The sequence below is a fragment of the Culex pipiens genome, chromosome 2, assembly GCF_016801865.2.
Source record: "Culex pipiens pallens isolate TS chromosome 2, TS_CPP_V2, whole genome shotgun sequence".
In the NCBI taxonomy this organism is placed as follows: Eukaryota; Metazoa; Arthropoda; class Insecta; order Diptera; family Culicidae; genus Culex; species Culex pipiens.
In genome coordinates, this window is record NC_068938.1 from 222,572,681 (window position 1) to 222,594,102 (window position 21,422).

At 36.3% G+C, this 21,422-nt stretch overlaps 4 protein-coding genes across 8 annotated transcripts in view; 2 read left to right on the forward strand and 2 right to left on the reverse strand.

Moving 5' to 3' along the window:
- Nucleotides 1–12,304, reverse strand: part of LOC120423884 (probable cyclin-dependent serine/threonine-protein kinase DDB_G0292550) — a 36,399-nt gene extending 24,095 nt beyond the window's left edge. For 2 of the 3 annotated variants that reach the window (XM_039587855.2, XM_052707457.1), the window contains exon 1: nt 10,794–12,304. Coding sequence is in view for 1 of the 3 variants with exons in the window: in XM_039587854.2 (XP_039443788.1) it covers nt 455–521 (67 nt within the window). In the remaining 2 variants the exon portion in view is untranslated. Of the gene's footprint in view, nt 1–454; nt 612–10,793 lie in introns of those variants that run through there. The other variant, XM_039587854.2, reaches the window with a different exon arrangement.
- Nucleotides 1–21,422, forward strand: part of LOC120423885 (neuroglobin-like) — a 109,202-nt gene that overhangs the window by 30,354 nt on the left and 57,426 nt on the right. The window lies entirely within an intron of this gene.
- LOC120423900 (leucine-rich repeat and death domain-containing protein 1-like) lies at nt 13,593–15,015 on the forward strand. Its single transcript, XM_039587881.2, has 2 exons — nt 13,593–13,720; nt 13,784–15,015. The coding sequence occupies exons 1-2, from the start codon at nt 13,707–13,709 to the stop codon at nt 14,922–14,924; spliced, it is 1,155 nt and encodes a 384-aa protein (XP_039443815.1). The 5' UTR covers nt 13,593–13,706; the 3' UTR covers nt 14,925–15,015.
- On the reverse strand, nt 15,773–16,992 carry LOC120423901 (phospholipase A2 inhibitor beta-like; the record flags this gene model as incomplete). The annotated part of the gene is given in 2 exon segments (XM_039587882.1): nt 15,773–16,470; nt 16,473–16,992. Coding segments are annotated over 2 exon segments (1,218 nt in total), but the record flags the coding sequence as incomplete, so codon positions are not given.

Genomic DNA, 21,422 nt, shown 5'->3' on the forward strand with positions numbered 1-21,422 from the left:
TCGTTCCTGCTCGTCACCTACATATATCCAGCCCAGCTTCAGCGCTTCTCGTTTTTCCCAGCAAAGCCATAAATTATGGTCCGTTTATCTTTAATGTACTCCCCGAACTGGGGAACGACCAAGAGCAGCAGCATATATGGCACATTTTACTCATTTGTTTGGTGAAAATAAAACTGGACAGAAACCATGCCAAAAGTAGCACTTTTTTGTACTAGGCAAATATACGACCGATGATGACTATTTCCAGCTGGATAAGCATCTCAATCGAGTTGGTTGGACACAGAAAAAAAAATCATTGCAAAAAATGGTGAAATCCGCTCTGAATTGCTTTCAGTGCACGTTGATTTCCACCCGCCTACTAAGCTAACGGACCTTCAAACCCCTTACAAACTAATCCAAACTAGACAGCAAGTGAGAGAGAGAGTTACCAACTAGAACAAAAGGGGTTACCAACCATATTCGTTCTGGTTTTTGCGATTCACTCGCTGATTCTTGATCTGCCGAACGGTTTTAACACGCATATTTTTTCCTGGTCAATTCTCCGCATCACAGCTCCCCATCGGAATCACCACATTGCTCCAGATTATTTTTGTATCTTCTTCCTCTTTATTTTTTGTTTGCACTCTAGACACTAACACAGAAACACACACACGGAAGGAAAAACTCGGCGCGACCAACCGCAAATTAGTTCGTTTCGTTTATGATTTTAGTGTTTTTTTTTTCTGCTGTTTTGTTCATGCTGGGCTGCACTTTCTTGGCCGTTTGTTGGATGGTTCTTGGTCTGGCGGCTGCTATGACGACTACGACTACCAAGTCGACGAGACCGAAAAGTTAATCTTTCCGAAGAAGGAAAATAAAAATAATGGGGGATGGGGAAAATAAAATCAGCAGGCCGTGGTGAGTGTGTGCGTGCTTGGGCGGTGGGAGTTTTAGGGGAGGGGAGGGTTCTGATTTATCGAGAAGAAATTTAAAAGTTTTGATTGATCTTGAAATTTTTGAATTTGATTTTTTTAAACCAAATTTTTATCCCTATTTTCGCCAATAGGAAGCAATTTTAGGGGATTAACGAAAAAACACCTTTCTTATTGAACTTTCAGTATTATTGATGCTTTAGAATTGTTCATATGAAAAAAAAGAATTGTTCATAGTTTTCTTTTTTTTAATTCATTCTTTCAACAGCAACTATACCATATTCCTTAGACTTGCAGTTTTTTTTCTAACACAGCAAAAAAAAACTTCGTGATACAAATCTAACACACACAACTTACATTTAGCTTATTTTTTTTATTATTATTACAATGTTTTTCTATACAAAGTTTCTAGTTCTATATAATAAAATCTTCTAAAAAATAAGTCAATTAAATATATTTTATTCATTAACAGAATTTCACTACAAATCGAAAAATGCATGAAACAAACCGCATAAATTTACAGTATCAATTAAAAACAGAATTATCGTATCATTAAAAAACAACGAAAACAAATAGAAAAGAAATATTACAATGGATTTAAAAATGACGAAAAATATGGTTTCTGAGACCACCCTTAATACACTAATACTTTTACCTATATTGTAGCTCAGTAAAATTTTCTGATTTGTAATATATTTTCAAATCCCGTAAAAGGGTAATTTTCAAAATGTTGCATTTAGTCACAACATAAAAAAATCATCAAAATAAAAAATAAAAATAAATAAATCTATTAAAAAAAAACAAAGCCTCCTCTGATATTTTGGCCACTGGATTAAAAAAAATAAAAAAATCAAGCTGTGACTTTTTGGGTGCCTTTCGTATGTCCAAATAAGCAATTTTTCATCATCAGTTTGTCCATACCATATTTCAAACAAATTTCGTATTTAAAAATTCAAAAGTCTGTAAACATCTTTTAAAGCATTTTTTTGATCGATATGGTGTCTTCGGCATAATTGTACACTGGAATTTTTGATGATTTTTCAATTTTGATATGATTGATATCTGATTTGTATAAAAACACTATTTTTATTTTATTTTTTTATAGGGACTTGATAGAGACAGTCAACTTTTGATTTAAGGGGTTACATACATGTAAATCGGCAAAAATGACAGAGGTTGGTTTGAGCACAAACTTAAACTTTTTTAAATCTGTTTTCAGGACATTAAAATATATATTTTCATCTGTTAACAAAACAAATTTGAGGACATTTGGTTGTATCATTGCCGAGATATAGGTATTTGAAGTTAGCAGGTTCAAAAAACGGGTGCCACGATATCTCAACACTGCTTTGACCAAAAATTCCTTCAAAAGATACAGATTTTTGAATTTTCACAAATCATTTTTGTATCAACAGCTGCCAAATTTGTATGGAATGTTATTTAGTCAAACTAATGATGCAAAATGGCTTTTTTGGGCAAACCAAAGGCACCAAAAAAAAATCAGCCGAATTAAAAAATACCAAAGAAATTAAAATTCAGGAAAAAATACCGAGAACTGATCAGTTCGCTTTGCGCATGGCAAAATATTCAGCTAAAATCGTCTGTAACTTACTTTAATCATGGAATTTCTTCATGAAACTTTTAGGAGTGATAGAAAATCTTTTTGTGATTTTCTACATGTATGTAATCCCTTAACTGTTGTGAATTTTTTTTTTTAATGATAACCTGATCAATTTTGTTAAATTTAATAAATCTTTTTGAACCTTTTATATATTTTTTTAATTTTATGCACTTTGATATCAAAATTATAAAAAAAATATCCATGTTGATCTCGTAATTTGTCAGTATGTTTATGTTTTAATGTTATTTCATTATGTAAAAAAATTGGATAGACAAATTTATTAAACGTATTTGTATCGATTTAGGGCATTACAATTATGTTTTTTAATTTGTAGACACAAAAGCTAAAATGTTTTGAACCCTTTTTTATCATTTTAATTATTTCAATATATGCAAAAAACAAATTTAGCTGTTTTCAATTTCTTGTTTGGATTTAATTTGATAGTTAAGTTTGTCCGTTATATTTAAATTAACCTTTATCTACTTGCTCTTAAAAAAGTTAAGTTTTTTAATGGCGGGTTATTTTGAAGCTCACATAAGCTTGTGGGCCAAATGTGAAAAATTGTTTATAAAAAAAATAATTACGTCATCTGTAAAACTGACAAATATATCTATCAGCTGATTATTTTTAAATTTCAGGTATTTTGCGGACATTTTCGTCATTGAAATAGTAAAGAACAGAAAATTATTTTTTTCTTTTTTTCAACAGTTCAAAGAAGCTTCCAATCAATTGATTCAAAATCATCAAACCATATTTAAATAATGAAAGGAAACTTTTTGGGTAATTCTCTACCAACTCACACGAAATCGGGAAAAGTTGCCCCGACCCCTCTTCGATTTGCGTGAAACTTTGTCCTAAGGGGTAACTTTTGTCCCTGATCACGAATCCGAGGTCCGTTTTTCGATATCTCGTGACGGAGGGGCGGTACGACCCCTTCCATTTTTGAACATGTGAAAAAAGAGGTGTTTTTCAATAATTTGCATCCTGAAACGGTGATGAGATAGAAATTTGGTGTCAAAGGGACTTTTATGTAAAATTAGACGCCCGATTTGATGGCGTACTCAGAATTCCGGAAAAACGTATTTTTCATCGAAAAAAACACTTAAAAAGTTTTAAAAATTCTCCCATTTTCCCATTTTCCCATTTTCGACTGTAAAAAAAATTGGAACATGTCATTTTATGGGAAATTTAATGTACTTTTTGAATCTACATTGTCCCAGAAGGGTCATTTTTTCGTTTAGAACAAAATTTTTCATTTTAAAATTTCGTGTTTTTTCTAACTTTGCAGGATTATTTTTTAGAGTGTAACAATGTTCTACAAAGTTGTAGAGCAGACAATTACAAAAAAAATGATATATAGACATAAGGGGTTTGCTTATAAACATCACGAGTTATCGCGATTTTACGAAAAAAAGTTTTGAAAAAGTTACTTTTTGCGTTTCTCTTTGTTTCGTCGTCCGTGTCTGTCGCGGGTGACCATGAACGGCCATGATCGATGAAGACCAACTTTTTCAAAACTTTTTTTCGTAAAATCGTGATAACTCGTGATGTTTGTAAGCAAATCCTTTATGTCTATATATCAAAATTTTTGTAATTGTCTGCTCTACAACTTTGTAGGACATTAATACACTCTAAAAAATAACCCTGCAAAGTTAGAAAAAAACACGAAATTTTTAAATGAAAAATTTTGTTCTAAATGAAAAAATGACCCTTCTGGGTCAATGTAGATTCGAAAAGTACATTAAATTTCCCATAAAATGACACGTTCCAAATTTTTTTACAGTCGAGTAACGGAAAATGGGAGAATTTTTAAAACTTTTGTAGTGTTTTTTTCGATGAAAATACGTTTTTCCGGAATTCTGAGTACGCCATCAAATCGGGCGTCTAATTTTACATAAAAGTCCCTTTGACACCAAATTTCTATCTCTTCACCGTTTCAGGTTGCAAATTATTGAAAAACACCTCTTTTTTCACATGCTCAAAAATGGAAGGGGTCGTACCGCCCCTCCGTCACGAGATATCAAAAAACGGACCTCGGATTCGTGATCAGGGACAAAAGTTACCCCTTAGGACAAAGTTTCACGCAAATCGAAGAGGGGTCGGGGCAACTGCTGTGTGAGTTGGCGGAGAATTACCCTTTTGTTTTTGGTAAACTGCTCACACCGAATTGAGAGTAATTTAATTGAAAAATGAACAAAATATTCAAAAAATGCTAAAACTATTCAAAAGACAAAAAAATAACTTCAATCAAGTATGCTTGAGATTCCAGACTTATGCCGACTTTTTGACAACAAATCCCGATTCCCGATTTTTTCCAGGTTTTGGCGAATTCCAGACTTTTTTCCGATTTCCTGAATTGAGTGGCCATCCTGAAACATTCAACATTAAAAAAATTTGAAAGTGTCTCAATTCGCTTGATAATTTAAAGCTAAGAGGAAATAAAAAACTATTTTAATGCTATAGCTATGCTATCGCATTTCTTGCAAAAATATCATTTTGGAACCATTTCAATTAGATTCGAAAATTCCGTTTCCAAGATTTTGTTTTATTCCTATGAATTGAAATATTTTAAGAAACACATTGATTACAAAACATTAATTAATTCTCCTATGCATCCATTTTCAATATATTTTTTTCATACAAAGCATTATGAATTTATTATTTTTAGAATCTACTGAAATATTTTTGCATTATTTCTTGTAAACATTTCCAATTTGAATATCTAATGTTGATGATCAACCATACCCTCCCCTATTGCGAAAAATAAAATAAAAAAAAGCACAACACACCAAAGTTACACAAATGTGGCATGGTTGGGTAAAACAGAGTGATTAGGTTAATTTATGGGTAGAAAAAGATGAAATTTCTTCCCCTCCCACCCCCACCCACTAGGCACTTTTGCTTCTGTGGGATAGTTTCCCAGCCTGCTGCGATGCCGCTCCACGCTGCACCTGTACGACGACGACGGGGGGTTGCTGCGATTGTTGTTGAGGTTTGCAAGGTGTGCAAAACTTTTTTTTTCTCTCTCCCCCAGACACAATGGTTCACTATCACACAGCAGGCTTTGGGAAAAACGCTGCCACACAGAAAAAAAACACACACAGGTTCGCGCGAGGGGCCTACTGAGGTTGGCGAAACAGGTGAAAAACAGATCTGAACTAAAACAGATCACTTTTGTTCGCGAAGATCTCGCGCGCGGCGCCGCTTCTCACTGGAGTTTTTCTCTTCGCGGTGGAAAATTGAAAGCACTATAGAAGGAAAAAACACCATCACAACAATTCTCTTGAGGGCGCCCTCGGGGTGCGTTTCTTCTTTAACTCGTGTTAACCCCCACGCGCACGCTCCGCCCTTAAGTGCCCAAGTGAAGTTGAGTGAAACACATTTGCGAAACAAAAAAAAACGTTAAAGAAAGTCGTGTTACAATTGTAATCTCCTCCCCACGTGATCCACGTTGAAAGGTGGATCGGAGCGCGCGCGAGCGTGTTTTGATTGCGATTAATTCGCTAACGATCGTTAAGGTAATTAGTTTCGGCAAAAATCTGATCAAATTACGCTAAATTCTCACGAAAAACAACGTTAGCGTTAGTGATTTTGACAGCTCGCGACCGTTTTCGAACCGAACTGTGAACGTTAGTAGGCTGTGCCGCGCGCGCGGGTGTTACTTGACTGGTTTCTGAAACTACAATACCATAACTACGGCCGTTTTTCGTCCGTCTGGGCTGGCTGCCCCCGGTCTTTTTTTTTTCGCTGTAACTTTTCGAGTCGTTCATGGCCTGGCCCCGGTGCGATGTGGCTTGCTTGGATGGGTTTTCTGACAGTTCTGTGAGTGTTAGAGTAGGCGCATACCTTCAAACTCTCAAGCCTCGTGGCCTGCTGCAGAGTCGTTTTTTTTCTCTCTTTTGGTTTGGGGGTGAAGAGTTGGGCCCATGTTAAACAATTGATTTAAATTTCACATTCCAGTGATTTTGATGTGGAAAAGTTATTAACAGAGGAGCTCACTCACACACATACACCCAAGTGTGGTTGAAACGCCGGTTAGTTCACAACAATTGATGGGGCGGTGGGAGTGGGGAAGGCGGATGTGAATTGTGGGACGGAAACTAATGGTAAATGTTTGCGAAGGAAGTTTGAATGAGATGTGCCGTGCACAAGACACACAAAAGAAGAGAGAGATAGAGTTAATCCTTCGTTTTATTTGGGTAAGTGGAATCGGATTACAATCAGTGTTCTATTTGTGAGAGGTGTCGGATTTCATGCTTGTTCGGGGGAAGCTTTGTCAATAAAGAAAAACTGTGACTAAAATAGCCTCAACGGCAGTAAAGTATGAAATTTATATTGGATGCCGTAACAAAACCCTTTGATTAAAAATACATTAGGGATCTAGATTTCAATGAAAACAAAAGCAATGGAACCATTACCTCTATAGATTTACTGGTCCTATTATGACTTTTCTTTACGTGCAGGCGTCTGATTCAGATTTTGATATCAATTAGTTATTTTCTTACCTTGAAAACAACTTCTTCTAATAATGACTGAATTTGGTGAGACTTTTGGTAATATTTAAACACTCTCAAAAACTATTCTTTCTAACTGCAATATCTAAGGAACAATAATTCAAAGAAGTCGATTGATGACTCATAACAATTGAGTAAAGGTATAATAATAATTTAGCTGTAACACTCATGACGTTAACAAATTTGACGAATTTTAGGAAAGAAGCAATGTTGTGTCAACATTTTTTTTTCAACATTTGTTTTCTCATTTGCTTTTTGACTAAAGTTTCCGATGTTCTTTTTGTTACATAAATGTTTTTGAAAATTGTTTAAATTTTTTTTAAGAATTTATAAATTAAATACAATTATAGAAAAAATGATGAAATTTATTGCTGTTTCATTTTTAATTTTATTTCTATTCTAATTACCAAAATTATACATTTACATCTTTTTTTATAATCTGGATCCTGAAAATGTGATAATCCTCTGACTACAATGTACTCACGACAGAATAAATCTTACAAATTGAAATGGAGTATTAGTTTTTCATCGCTGAAGGTGACATTAGTTTTATTCGTTCATTGAAACAGTTTAAAAATATGCGTTCGAAAACTTCTGAAAATTTCATTTTTAATTAGCAATTTTTTAACCGCGTATCTTTTTTAATAGTTCTTATCAATATCAACAAATTTACTAAAGACACCAGAAAATCATAATGGAGAATTTTTGTATGACCAATTACACAAAATGGGTGTACCCGATTTGGCATAATGAACGTTTGACATATTTATTACATGTTTTTTTTTGATTTGTTGAATTAGTGTTTCTTTGTTTTAAGAATAGATATTTTTTCCTTTTTTATATTACTTTTAAAGATTATGGTTTTTTTCAAAAAAATTTTACTTTTTTTTGAAAATTTCACAATAAAACTTTTTAGTGAAAAAAAAAATAATATAAAAAATAGTTTAAAGAAGGTAAAATCTCTTGATGGCTTTACATTTTTCCCCTTTCAAAATATTTAGCAATAATGTTTTATTTTTATTGAAATTTTCCCTTCTTTTATTCAAAACCTCTTAAAACGTCTAAAAGATGTTATATTTTAATTTTCGATGATTGAGCTTTTAAAATCTGTCAAAAGATTCACAATTTTCCCTTTTTTCCAAAATTGAATCTTTTGACGTTTTGACAATATTTTGCAATTAAGTTTTTAATGCAATTTCCCTTCTTTTTTGTATTCAACTTGAAGAAGGGAAGATTTCTTAAAGATGTATTCTTTAAATTTTTCTCCTTATTTCTGCACATTTTTAATCTGTTAATTTTTTGCAATTGAATTGTTTATGCATTTTTTTTAAAGACGGGTAAATTGCATAGAACTTAAATGCAAATAAATAGATTTTTTAAAGTAGGGAAAATACACAAAAATAACGCAAATGCCAAACATTTAAATATTGGCAAAATGTGAAACTTCAAAGAGATTTTACTTTAAAGTTGAATTTTAAATAAAAGAAGGAACAATTCCATAAACAAACTCAATTGTCAAATATTCAATAATTCAATAATATTGAACGAAGGGAAAAATGTATATCTTTTTAGAGTTTTTTCCTTCTTTAAGTTTTTTTTTAAATAAAAGAAGGCAAAATTGCATGATTTTCTTTTTGCAAAATATTTAAAGAAGGGCATAACTTACAGCACTTTATTGGGTTGAATTTTAAATAAAAAAAAAGGAAAATTGCATTAAAAAATTGTTGCAAAATATTTGAAAAGGGGAAAAATTTACAAAATTTGGAAATTTTTCATTTTTCAATTTAAATTTTAAATAAATGTACGAAAAATTGCTTTAAAAAGCTTTATTGAGAAGTATTTGAAAAATGCATCTATTGGTGAAAAAATTAGAGATGCTAGATTTTTTTAAATATTTCTCGTGTCTTGAAGTGCAATTATTTGCTAAAAACTATAAATTATTATTCCTACAAAAAATAGTTGAACGCAAAAAAAAGTAAACGGCCTTGATGATTTTTAAATGAATTATGCCAAACGTCCATTATGCCAAATGTCCATCATGCCAAACGTGTCCTTCTGGAAAACCCGTTATGCCAAATGGTGTACACCCGTTTTCAAAATGATAGCCAAAGTTATTAGAAGGTACTAACGACAGGATGGCATTTGCCAAAATATCTTAATATGCATTAAAATCCTAAAAAATCAGCGGGAATATTTATATTCCGAATAAAATTAACTCTGCAATCGATTTCACTAAGGTGTTCTTATGCTTAAAAACACTTCAGCATTATTTTGTAACAACACATAAAAGCTAGAAAAGGTTTTGCATTTTATTGAGAAAATAAACGCTGAATTGAAAAAAAAATTTCAAATTAATTGGTGTTGTTCAACAAAAAATAAATCGCGATATGTTTCAAACAAGTTTACAGTTTACTCTACAGTCCAGACTCGACTTTGGAAACTCAAATCATGAACAAATTAAAATTTGTTTTTTGGTTATTTTCTTACTTTTAACATTAATTCAAATTTCACGACCTAATTTAAGTCAAATTTGAATAGTTGATTGCTTATTAAATTAAAAAATGCATTTTTTTTCAATGTTTAATCACCACCAATTTGGCGTTTCGTAGTTGAATCAAAAATATGAGAATTCTTTTTTGTCACTTGAAATTTTTCCAAGGCCTTCGGATAATCGAGTCTGGACTGTATCATCATTTGCTAACATATGTGGGACTTTTTTGTGTCTGGTCGGTTTAAAATTAATAACAAAAAATCATTTGAATGCTGATCAATTTAAGCTGTTGCTTACTAGGCATTAATAACACAACAAAAAATGAGAACAAAATTCAAATACAATTAACCGTTATCTTAAACCAGTCAACTTTCCCAAAGCAACTTTTTTTCCTGTTTCTCCGACCACTTGCTACATTCCACAGGTGTCTAGGTATCAACTAATAAATCAAAATATAGCTTTACGAGCGTGAACGACGCTCCCGCACTGCCAAAATTTCAATTAAGCATTTTTTTTTTGCACACACCTTTCACCCAATTTCATTAGCGACCGACCACACCATCATAATGATCACTACACCCGTCATCGCAAGCATATTTTTTACTACTTCTTTTTCTCTCTCTCTAACTTTATGACCATCGCCATCACAGTAACCATAATTTTACGACTCTATTCGCCATCTGACGGGTCGGTGACGCCGCAGTAAGGCCAATCGAATTCGTAGTCGGTGAGGGAGACACATTCACTTACCTTTTTTTTCTTTTTTGTTGTCATTTGAATGCTGATCAATTTAAGCTGTTGCTTACTAGGCATTAATAACACAACAAAAAATGAGAACAAAATTCAAATACAATTAACCGTTATCTTAAACCAGTCAACTTTCCCAAAGCAACTTCCTTTTTTGTTTCTCCAACCACTCGCTACATTCCACAGGTGTCTAGGTATCAACTAATAAATCAAAATATAGCTTTACGAGCGTGAACGACGCTCCCGCACTGCCAAATTTTCAATTAAGCATTTTTTTGCACACACCTTTCACCCAATTTCATTAGCGACCGACCGCACCATCATAATGATCACTACACCCGTCATCGCAAGCATATTTTTTTACTTCTTTTTCTCTCTCTCTCTAACTTTATGACCATCGCCATCACAGTAACCATAATTTTACGACTCTATTCGCCATCTGACGGGTCGGTGACGCCTCAGTAAGGCCAATCGAATTCGTAGTCGGGGAGGGAGACACATTCACTTACCTTTTTTTTTCTTTTTTGCTGCGCGGTGGGTTAAACTTTGATGCGAATTGTTCCCATCATTGTTGTGCTGCGCAGCTCAAGAATGGCTGTGAATGACGGTTGGTGGCCTTTCATTACGCGTTCAGCAGACTTCAACTCTTGAATTATCCCTCAATGTGATCGTCTCTTGATCGTTTTGATTTGTGTTATTTTCACGTTCCCTTTTTTTTTTCGTTGGGTGACCTTCTTCGAAATGCTTCTGATGACGGTTGTTGAACTCCTTTTTCAGCGAGTACGCATCGCGTTCAATGTTGTTCTGCACTGCGAATTCTCTTCACCGCTTCTAGTCGGTGCGACTTGGTTCACTGCGTTCACTTAGTAGGCGCTGCGCGTTCGTCCACCTCCCCGTAAGGTCAAGAAACTTGGTCAGTAGCGAGAAACCTGAAACACGCGTCACGGCGATCCCCTTAGTTGGCCATGCGATTGGACCCTCATTAGGGTCGCTCTTTTCGGCGGCGCCAACTGCGATAATTAAGACTGCACACCACGCGTCCAGCACGCACTTTCGGACGTATCTTTCACGCGCGATTAATGGTGATCGCAGTATGCCATGTTGGGGCGATCACCATGATTCAGCAACGAACGCGAGGTACGACGAGGTAGCCAGCCTGCTGCGATCGGGCGCCGTTGGTGGCTTGTTCCACTGATCCCATTTGATATTGAAACGCGCGTTGCACTTCGCGAGATGAACGCTGGAAAGTGGTTCGGTGGTCGGCAAATTGGCTGCCAAAATCCGGACCGGAGTTGCGGACCAACAGCGCACAGTATACTCTTCACGGAACTCGGCACTGAACTTAACGGGGCCTGGGAAATTGAACCCACGAGGTGTGCGCGGCAAGGTGGTGAGTAGCAGACTCTATAACAGGTTTCCTTATTGAATAATTCTCCTCACATCTTTCGCTTAGTCTCTCGCTCAACGATCTTGGCTGTGCTGCGCGCGGCGTTACGGCGGATTATAACAACTTCTTTCTTCAACTCTCTTCTGGAGTTCTGCTCACGTTGGTGGTAGTGCGGCCACAGTCCGTTGTGTTGGTGTTGTTTTTATATGCTGGTCCCGTCCTCTTCACCGTCCAGCAATACGAAGAACAACACAGAAACGAGCGAAAACAACACACAGATGACGGCGACCTGTTGGCGCTTTTTACCTCCGTGCTCACAAATACTACCCGGGACACAAACACCTTGTTCTTGCTCTCGTATCTAGGTCCGAACGGGAATTCAGCAACAGGTGTAACTTCTCGTTGCGTTGCGTTCGAGCACCACTTCAAATCTCACCCAAAAAAAAAGCTTCAACCTACACCGCAAAGCACTTCCGTCCAGAAGCCCTCTCCCGTTTCTTTGTGTGTCCCCAGATCCAGGTGTCCACCACAAAAAAAATATGCAAAACACCCCCCTGTCTGTTCGCTTTCCTGTGTTTTCTTCACCAATCCAAGTAGTCCACGACGTCGTCCCGCGCGAGTTGTCAGTGACCAACTGACTCTTTTGATCGTGGTGTGCTTCGATCGCCGAAGCACGAACGGACCCCAAAAAAAAAAAGAGTCGAAAGGTGCACCGCGGCTGGGTTTTGCGCGTCCGTGCACGTGGCTGTGAGCGTGAGCGCGCGATCGTCGAGCCAAAGAACCGGTTCGTCGAGCGTACGGGAGTTGATCGAGTGCGCCGCGAAGAAGGGCGCGCGCGGAGTTGGTGGTGAATATGGTTTGGATTAGGTTGATATGTTGGCGGTTTGGAGATTGGATATACGATTTGATGTCATAAAAATATTATAGATTTGGGTAATCACTGTTTGACAGTCACCTTTAAAAAAATACAAAACACTTAACGGGAGAGTTTTATGGAAAAAACTAATGATGCAAAAATACTTCTTATGACATAGAGAATGCGTGGACAAAGTTTCATCCAAATCGAAAAATTAAAATTTAAAAATCATGAAATTTGCGTAACCTTAAAAAATCGAGGAACAACTTAATATTTTTTCGTTGAAAATTCATATTATTGTTCTATATACTTGGCACAGAGCCAACATTATTTATTGCATTTTTAATCAAATTGCGCTCTTTTGATATTCTTACAATTTTTGATTTTTTTACCGCAGATTGGAAATAGAAAAATTCGTTGATGGTTTGAAATTTTGACAGAAGCATAAGTGTAACCTAGAAGGAGGATGATTATTAAATTTCTCAGATAAATATAGGGGTCGTCTGAGAATTCAGGATCCAGCATTCTGGATTATTTTAAAGCAACTTTGCTAAATAAATATTTTATTTAACTATTCATTTTATTCAAATTTCATTAAGTTAAGAAGTCATAAATAATCTACAAGTTACTTAAATATTAGGAAGTAAACAAATTTGTTTCAAATTTTGATGTCTTGTTTTTTTTTACGATTTTGAAACAAAACAAAAAAATCTTGAATGGTATTGCACAAAAAATCAACCTATGTTTCGATTGCATTACTGGTTGACAACAAACTTGCTTATCAATTCAAGAAAAGAAGTGAACAGAATTATTTCCATCTTTGTTGTTTTAAGAAAGATTGTTTAGAAGGGTGTGGGAATTTTCATGTTTTGTTAAATAGTGACATTCAATTGATTTAATTTGATTTTAATGTAATAAAAAACTAAATTTGATTTTTTTTATTTGAACGCCTTTCAAATGTTCCTTTAGAATTAACCGGAAGCTTTTATCAGTCCTGTTCATTGTTTTCTTTGTGATAAAATGTTGCAAATTCACTCCGTTACCCAAAACAAGAAACGTCCATAAATGTGTGTACAAAACAGTTAGTCCATTTCCAACTCTCAGCCGGTGGAGTTCTAGTTTTTGGAAATCTCTCAAGTTAAAATTGGTGTACCAAGCTATCAGAAAAGTTGATCGAAAATGGAGTGTTTGTTGTAAGGAGAATACTTTTTTTTTACTTCCATTAAGTGTTTTACATTTTTTTTTTAATTTCTTAGGTTAGTTGTGGTGCTTACTTTGGCTGGCGCTTCCAGAGCATACGAGTTTCAAAAAACTAATCTTGGCGATTGCATAAGGGTACCCGCAACAAATTGGACCTGGCCGGATGGTTTGATCAGTAGATGGTTGATATATCCAACTTCTTTCAAATCAGTTTTCGACGACCCCTGCAGATCATCAACCGTATTTCAAAATTTGTCTATAGACACTTCTTACACTATCATACAAAGTAAATATGAGTATGTGACCCATATTTGGATTGATCGCAGTATTTTACATAAGGCTGATATGAGTTACTTTAAAGCTAAGACACTAAGAATATCGAACTCAATTTTAGTTGAGTTGAGCCTCCCAAGTTCTTTGAGCGCTGTTTATTTTCAAAATGTTTCTATGAAAGGGTTTCCTTCGTATTATTCTGACAATTTGCGCACGTGGTCGGGAAACAACATTTCTATAAAAAGTTTAGATTTGGACAGCTTCAACAAAGGATCTTTAAAATCTCTTGAAATTACCAATGGATATCTGTCTTGGTTTAGAGTTGGTAGTCCTTTCCACTCTCTTGAAAATTTAGACCTTCACGAAAATAAACTTCAAACGCTTCCAAATGATCTTGATAATCTATTAGCTGTCGAAAAACTAAATTTTTCAAAAAATCGACTTGAGTTTTTAGAAATGGACCTCTTTGATGGACTTGAAAGTTTAAAAGTGCTGGATCTTAGCTTCAACCGCCTAACTGTGAGCACTTATTCTCCACTGGTACTTCCAGCTCTTGAACGTCTCTCTCTGAATGATTGTGACTTAAAATCGCTGAATGTATTGTATTGGCAAATGCCAAATCTTGAAGTACTAAACGTGGAAAATAACTACATGCTCAGTAATATTAACCATTTGCGAAACCATTTTTCGGAGGACACCATCATCCAGATTTCCAATGTTGAAAATTGGTGTTGCGATTGGTTGGCAGACGTGGCGATGCATTTTAAACTTGAACAAAGACCATCTGAAAATGAAAACGGCCGTTGTCGTGCCTGTTTAGTAAATCCATTTAATGATCCAACTCCTTCTCGAAGTGGTGGGCAGTTGAGTAGAAGCATTAAGGAGGTAAATAGACGTCTTCAGGCAATTATTGATAAGTTATAGGTCAACGTATAATCAAACGAACGAAAAAACGGCTCTGAGAAAGGTTTCGAACATTGTATGTGAAATATAATCTAGTTTAAGCACCCACTTTCTTTTAATTTAGAAATAAACTATCATATCACTGCGTCCAGAAGTACCAAAGATTTGTTTAAGTTTTTATCATGTAAATTCCCACAACTAAGCGAACAATCCTGAAATTATGACTACTTTATTCATCCGACCGATCCAATCAACATAATTTAGTGTCCTCCCCCCGTCGAAGTAACTTCCCAGACGAACCGCTATAGTGCGTAAATCGTATTACCTATGCGCATAATAAGAGATCTCTCCCGGACCCGGAAAGAGGCTGGAATGTCCTCCCAAAACTGTCGTTGTCACGCGCATCAATTTATTACCCTCGAGCGAGACGGCGCTCTCGTATCCATTTCCTCCCCCGCTGACCAGCACCGGGCCGACTGATCGAAGCAGGCCGTCGCATGCTTGCGCAACAAAATGGAGCGCACGGTTGACACGTAACTCGAGACAAATTTCAGCCTGCTTTGTTTTATCGTCCTCCCACGTGGTGTGTCCTGGAGGGTGGGACAAATAATCAACAAAAGAGAGACAACAATGATAATGATGTGACCGTGGCGGAATGGACGCGTCCTTATAGTGGAAGTTATTTTTTATTTGCGATTGTGGATTTGGGTTCGGGGGGTGGTCACCGCAGTGCCACCGAATTAATCATGTATCCCCATATCAATTTAGTTAATTGCACAAGTTTGATGCGGCCCGCAGGGTCGTCGATGAAATCGAGGCGTAACAGTTATCGAAGTTGGCAAGCTTTTATTGGGAATTTACATTTGAAATTACACATTTTCTTTTCCCACCGCACGAGCAATCCGCTCAAACAGCTTCCCGATTCTGTCCAGCTTGCGATCCATCAAAGTAGCCATCTCGCGCAGCTCACTGTTGAACGGGTCCACGCTGAGTCCGAGTCCCTTATCGCACCCGACACCGCCTACTTGATCGTTGCGAGCACTGGAAGTTGTGCCCGTCTGCCTGAACGCTACCGTCTTGGTCGCAACTTTCAACCAGTCACAGCTCCAGATGTTTCCAGCAGAGTACAGCACAGTATCCTCGTTGAAGTGGTTTTCCAGATAAGCCACGTGACTCAGCTCGTTGTGTTCCAGGTTGAAAGAGCGCAGCTCGGGCATTCGCCAGAACAGAACGTCCAGATATTTCAGATTACAGTGCTGCAAGGAAAAATCGCGAAGCGCTGGAAGTTGCACGACGCCAATGGCTCCTACGATCAGGGGATTGTAGCTGAGATCGAGCTTCTGGAGGTTGTTCAGTCCACTGAAGACACTCATCTGAAGAAAGGTTATTTTGTTCTTAGAAAGATCCAACTCGCCAAGGTTGTTTAGTTGGGCGAAATCTTCCGGAACATCTTGAATGCGATTCCCACTCAAGTTTAAAACGAACAAACTTGGAAGATAAGCATGGCCTACTGAGAACGAAATCAGCCTACTGTTTGTTATCTGAACCTTCTGCAAATATTTCAGATGTTCAACTCAAACAAATTTAGCACTTTCAACTCAATCTGATCCGCGATCAACGAATCCAACGAGCGCAGCTTCCCAACATTCTGTGGCATCACTTTTAACGAAACATTCTTCAAAAATACCTTCTCCAAACTAAACTCAACCTTCTCCAACGAAACAACGATCAAATTGTTCAGCTTCACATTGGACAATCGCAACGTCACCACATTCAGTGGAACCCCCAATCGGTCAATTTCCGCGCCGTCGATCCAGAGGTTGTCCACAGTTCGGCGGTCTTCGTCGTCCGGGATCCACGCGGAAAACGAGGAAATGTTTTGCACCAGAACGTTGATCGTCGTGGTGCACTGTTGATCGGAGTTTTGATGATCGGCGGTTATTTGATCCATGGCAGTGATGTCCGCGGTGACGGTCCAGGTTTCCACCGGGTAGTCGGGCCAGTACCAGCTGGTGAAGTCTTCAAACGGATGGCAGTAGGGTGGCTCATTGGCTTTGGTTAGTGCCAATAGTGTGGTGAAAATCCTAAATTTTTAATATAAATTTAGCATGTTCTCAAGAAAATAAATAGATAGCTTACCAAACAAATGTAATCATTTTTGCAAATAATATTTGAAAGTGTGTTGGTTCAACAGTTGAAAGATACTAAATAGGTCAGCTCGGGGTGGATGCTTTAAATATCTGCAGAAATATGATAGAAAAGTGCGTTCTGAGTCACTATTCTAAGCGAGTTATCACTTCCTTGCAGCTGTGAATCCGAAATAGAATGATCTTGACCTAGGGGAAAGTCATCTGCAAATGACTGCGTGTCTCGGTTTATTTCTTTCCCCTTCTTTACATGTCGTTGTTGTTTATTGAATTTTGGTGACTTTAACCGAAATATGGTCATTCCTCACCATTTCATTCTTGAATTCAGAGATTCTCAGGAAAGGCCACACTAACTTTAAAAAAAATATTGTCTAGTTCTTGAAGAATTTTTCAATATTGTCTATAGATTTTAAAATCAATTGCACTCAATTCGTCATGAACGCTGGCTTTTGACTTTATGTTCCTTTCATTGTTTTAAACTAGTGGTGACTGGAAAGGTTTATTAAAATCGTAATAAATAATTGATTAATTGTCACACATTTTCATAATTTTTAAGTTTGCCCCTTTTTTGTAATTTATTAGAACCCGAACTCTTATTCAACAGATATGCATAGAAAAAAATAACATATAAAAAATTAAGATGCTCTAAAAATGCATGAAAATCTAGAACGCCGATGGCTACTTCAGAATACAGCACAGGCTCGATTATCCGAAGTTCGGATAACTAAATCTTGAAAAAAGAAAATATTTTCGTTTTTTTTTATTTTCTATTAAGAGGTCATACTCAAACCCGACAATGAAAAATAAGAAAAAAAATAGTCGGGATTCGACTTTCGGTAGATTCTATTATCCGAAAGTTTTCCATGGCCTTCGAATAATCGAGTCTGGACTGTACCACTTATTATTAAGTTCCTTATGAATCCAGTATGTCATCAAATATGATATGGCATTTTTTTTCACCTGATTCAACATGGTGGAATCGAAAATTGTTTTTTTCAGCAACACATTTTTTGGGTCCCTTTTAGAGTCGCAAACAACCTCCCAAAATTTGGGAGCGATTGGTTAAGCCCACGATTGGCGCAAAGCTAATGAAATTTGTATGGAAATTACTATGGGGAAACTTGCATTTTCACATTTTTTAATTTACAAAACTCATGATTTATTATTTCATGAAACTAATACCGTAAAAGTATAGCCCTGAATGTCCTGAACAACTCTCCCGAAGACAGTATGGTGCTAAATTGCTTCTAACAAAAGTTACAGAGCGTTCAAGATAGACATTTCGAAATACTCGGTAAAAATCATACTTTTTGCCGACACTGCCAAATCAAGCGGAATCTTTCGAAAATTACTATATATTTGATGATTTGGGGTGCAATTTAACTTAATAATGTCTTCTGAACACTTCTTCACGTCGATTTTAGATAAGGTTCATCAAAATATAAAAACAGTCATGTCTATTTTATATTTCATGGTTCCTTTGGCAATGTTGGCAGAATATTTGAGTTTCATTGATTATTTCAATACACTACTTTTGAAAACTCTATATCTTTTTTATGACGCTGAATAATCAAAAGCTATTTTTTTCTAACTTTGCAATCTTATTTTGCCGGCTATAATTGAGGCACAAAAAAAAATGTATTATAAATCAAAATTTGCTTGAAAATTAATATTTTGTGAAGATTTCGATCATTTTTTTGTTACAGGTTGTTTAAGTTCTTTTTTCTGTTCAATATTATGAGGGTTTTCATTTTTGTCAAGATTTAGATGAAACATTCCGGCGTACAATATCACAAAATCTTCCGTTTTTTTCGAAATATGCGAAATATGTCTCGTAGATATCAAAACCATTCTAAATCTTAAATATTATTACAGATTCGGATTGGAAATTGAATTTTGTACAAGAAGTAACTACGGAAAACCAAGTTTAGGTCTAACTTTTCATTTGCCATAACGATTTCTCCGTGACGTTGCAACGGGGTGAGAAATATCGGATTATCGATTCTTTTTGGTTTCATACAAATTATAATTCATGTTTTATAGTTATGGTAAAAATTGTCATTGTTACGAGCGATGATTGGGGCAATAAAAAAATAAAATGTTCGACCTATCAGTCAAAATCAGTCTATTGTTTGTGAGAAATTTGACTTAGATGAGAATAAAATATAATACAAAAAGTGACACTTTTACTTTCATACGGGTGAAAAAACAGATATAAAAATCATATAAAACCTTTTTTATGAAAATGACATTTCCAAATTCAAAATTAATAAACGCTTATTTTAACGTGTGGATATGTCAATCATGACCATTCAATCAAATGGATAGCCCATTTTCTGTCTATAGCCACGTGCTTATGATGATTTATCTCAACGCCTACTGCCATCTCCATGCGTAATGTGTCCCATTATGAGTCGCCAGTTATCTTTGATGAGCAATACTTTCGCTCAAACATTCCTAGTGTTGTGCTCAAAAAGTTGAACTTATTTTTTCTCCGCACCAACCATTCCAAGAATTCCAACCATCCGCAAAAGAAAAACATTTCAATCTCCCCGAAGAAAACCCCTTCTTTCCGGCAAAGTTCCGCTCGACGCAACTTTCCGGCATTATTCGACGCTCGTTGCGGAAATGTTTTTCAACCTCTTCAATCTCAGCACCACAAAATATTGACTCTTTTGCTGAGCCGCTGAGCAACAATCACCAAACATGATTAAACACGGGGGAATTTCCGGTTGGGAAGAAGAAAGAAATCAAAACACATTCGAGGAGGAGACCCTTGCAATTAGTTTGACCACCAGCGGGAATCGATTTCGACTTTTTGGGACCAAAAGTCCACAAACAGCAGTGTATTGATTTTCTGCCCGCTGCTTTCTGATTAAACTTTGCGCTGCAAGAATTCTTAATCAGGTCAGGATTCGCTTCATCTTTTTGCTGCGCCTACTTTGATTTCCCACCAACTGTTTTCTTTCCTAATGCGATTTTTTTCCGGTTCATTCACCGGAAAATCCGTTTGCTTTTACTGTTTTTATGCTCTGATCCGTGTCGTTGTAGTCTCTTTAGCACTCTGTGCAGGCCTGATGATGTCCTTGTGCACGGAACTCTCTTTAATGTCAAAACAAAAACGGTTCCCTGCGGGGAGGTTCGACTTCGACACAACGCGCTGGAAAGTGACAAAAATTGATCCAGATTTTCGCTTTCATCCTGACGAATGCTGATGATGGTGGCAACAAAACACAAAACCCTTCTGGAAGCCCTCTGGACCTGCGGTGGCCTCGTTTCCGTGGCCTAGCTTCCAGCTTGTACTGTGCTGGATGCTGGAATCGGCCCAAGTGCCCCGAGGCGGATGAATCTCATCATCATCACCGTCGTCATCGTCAGTGGTTGCACTTCCTGTGTTTCATGAGCTCAGCTGGTACACACTGTTCTCTCAAGAGTCTGGCACTCATCATCAACACTCACTGGAGGGGCAACTCTTCAACCTTTTTGTGGGTGGTGGGTGGCAGGGTCGTCTTGAAAATCAATACATACGAGAGCACTCGTTGCCGCCCACACAACAACCAACAGCCTCTAGCCAGGAGCAGGAGCAGAAACAGCCAGTCAGTGGCTCTTCTGTACATACACAAAGCTGCTGCTGCTCGCGATCAAGTAGGCTACTGGTTTTTGGGTGAGGAAAGAAGCGGAGACTGATGGGAAAGGAAAGTGGTTTTCTTTGGTTATGCTGAATACCATCGAGGATGCAAATGTGGTCACAGTCGTCGTCGCACAGTAGGCTGTGGGAAATGTTGGGATGGAATGTGGTTAAATTATTGTGCTTTTTTCATTTTCAATTGAATTTTAAAACCTCAATTAAGACTGAAACAGAATATTGGCTAGTTTACATACTTTCAGAGGGAAAATTTATTTTTCTTACATAAAAGATGTACTCATACCCAGATGTTATATAACCATGATTTTTTTACTGTGTTTAACAAAAAATGTATTTTTTGCTAATTATGTAAAAAGGGATTTGTAAATTTATTAATAAATAATGCAACTCAACATGTTGAATTTTTTTGTCTCGTTATAATCTGACTCCCTGAACACGCTGCAAAAAAAATTACATGTTTTGTTTTTGAAGCGCCAAAATGTTTATTTTTTTCAATTTGTTAAATTTTATAAAAATAGGAATTTTATAAAAAAAATAAACTTTTATATTTAAACAAACAATGTTTGCCACGGCCTTAAGTCATGATTCGAAATGAATTGTCACTTTTGATATATTGTTTGTATGGTGTCGAGAGAAAATGTGTTGTGTTTTTGTTTTATTTTTTTGTATTATTCATTTTAAAACAATATTATCGAAGATATCAAATCAAAGTCTCTTTCTCAAGAT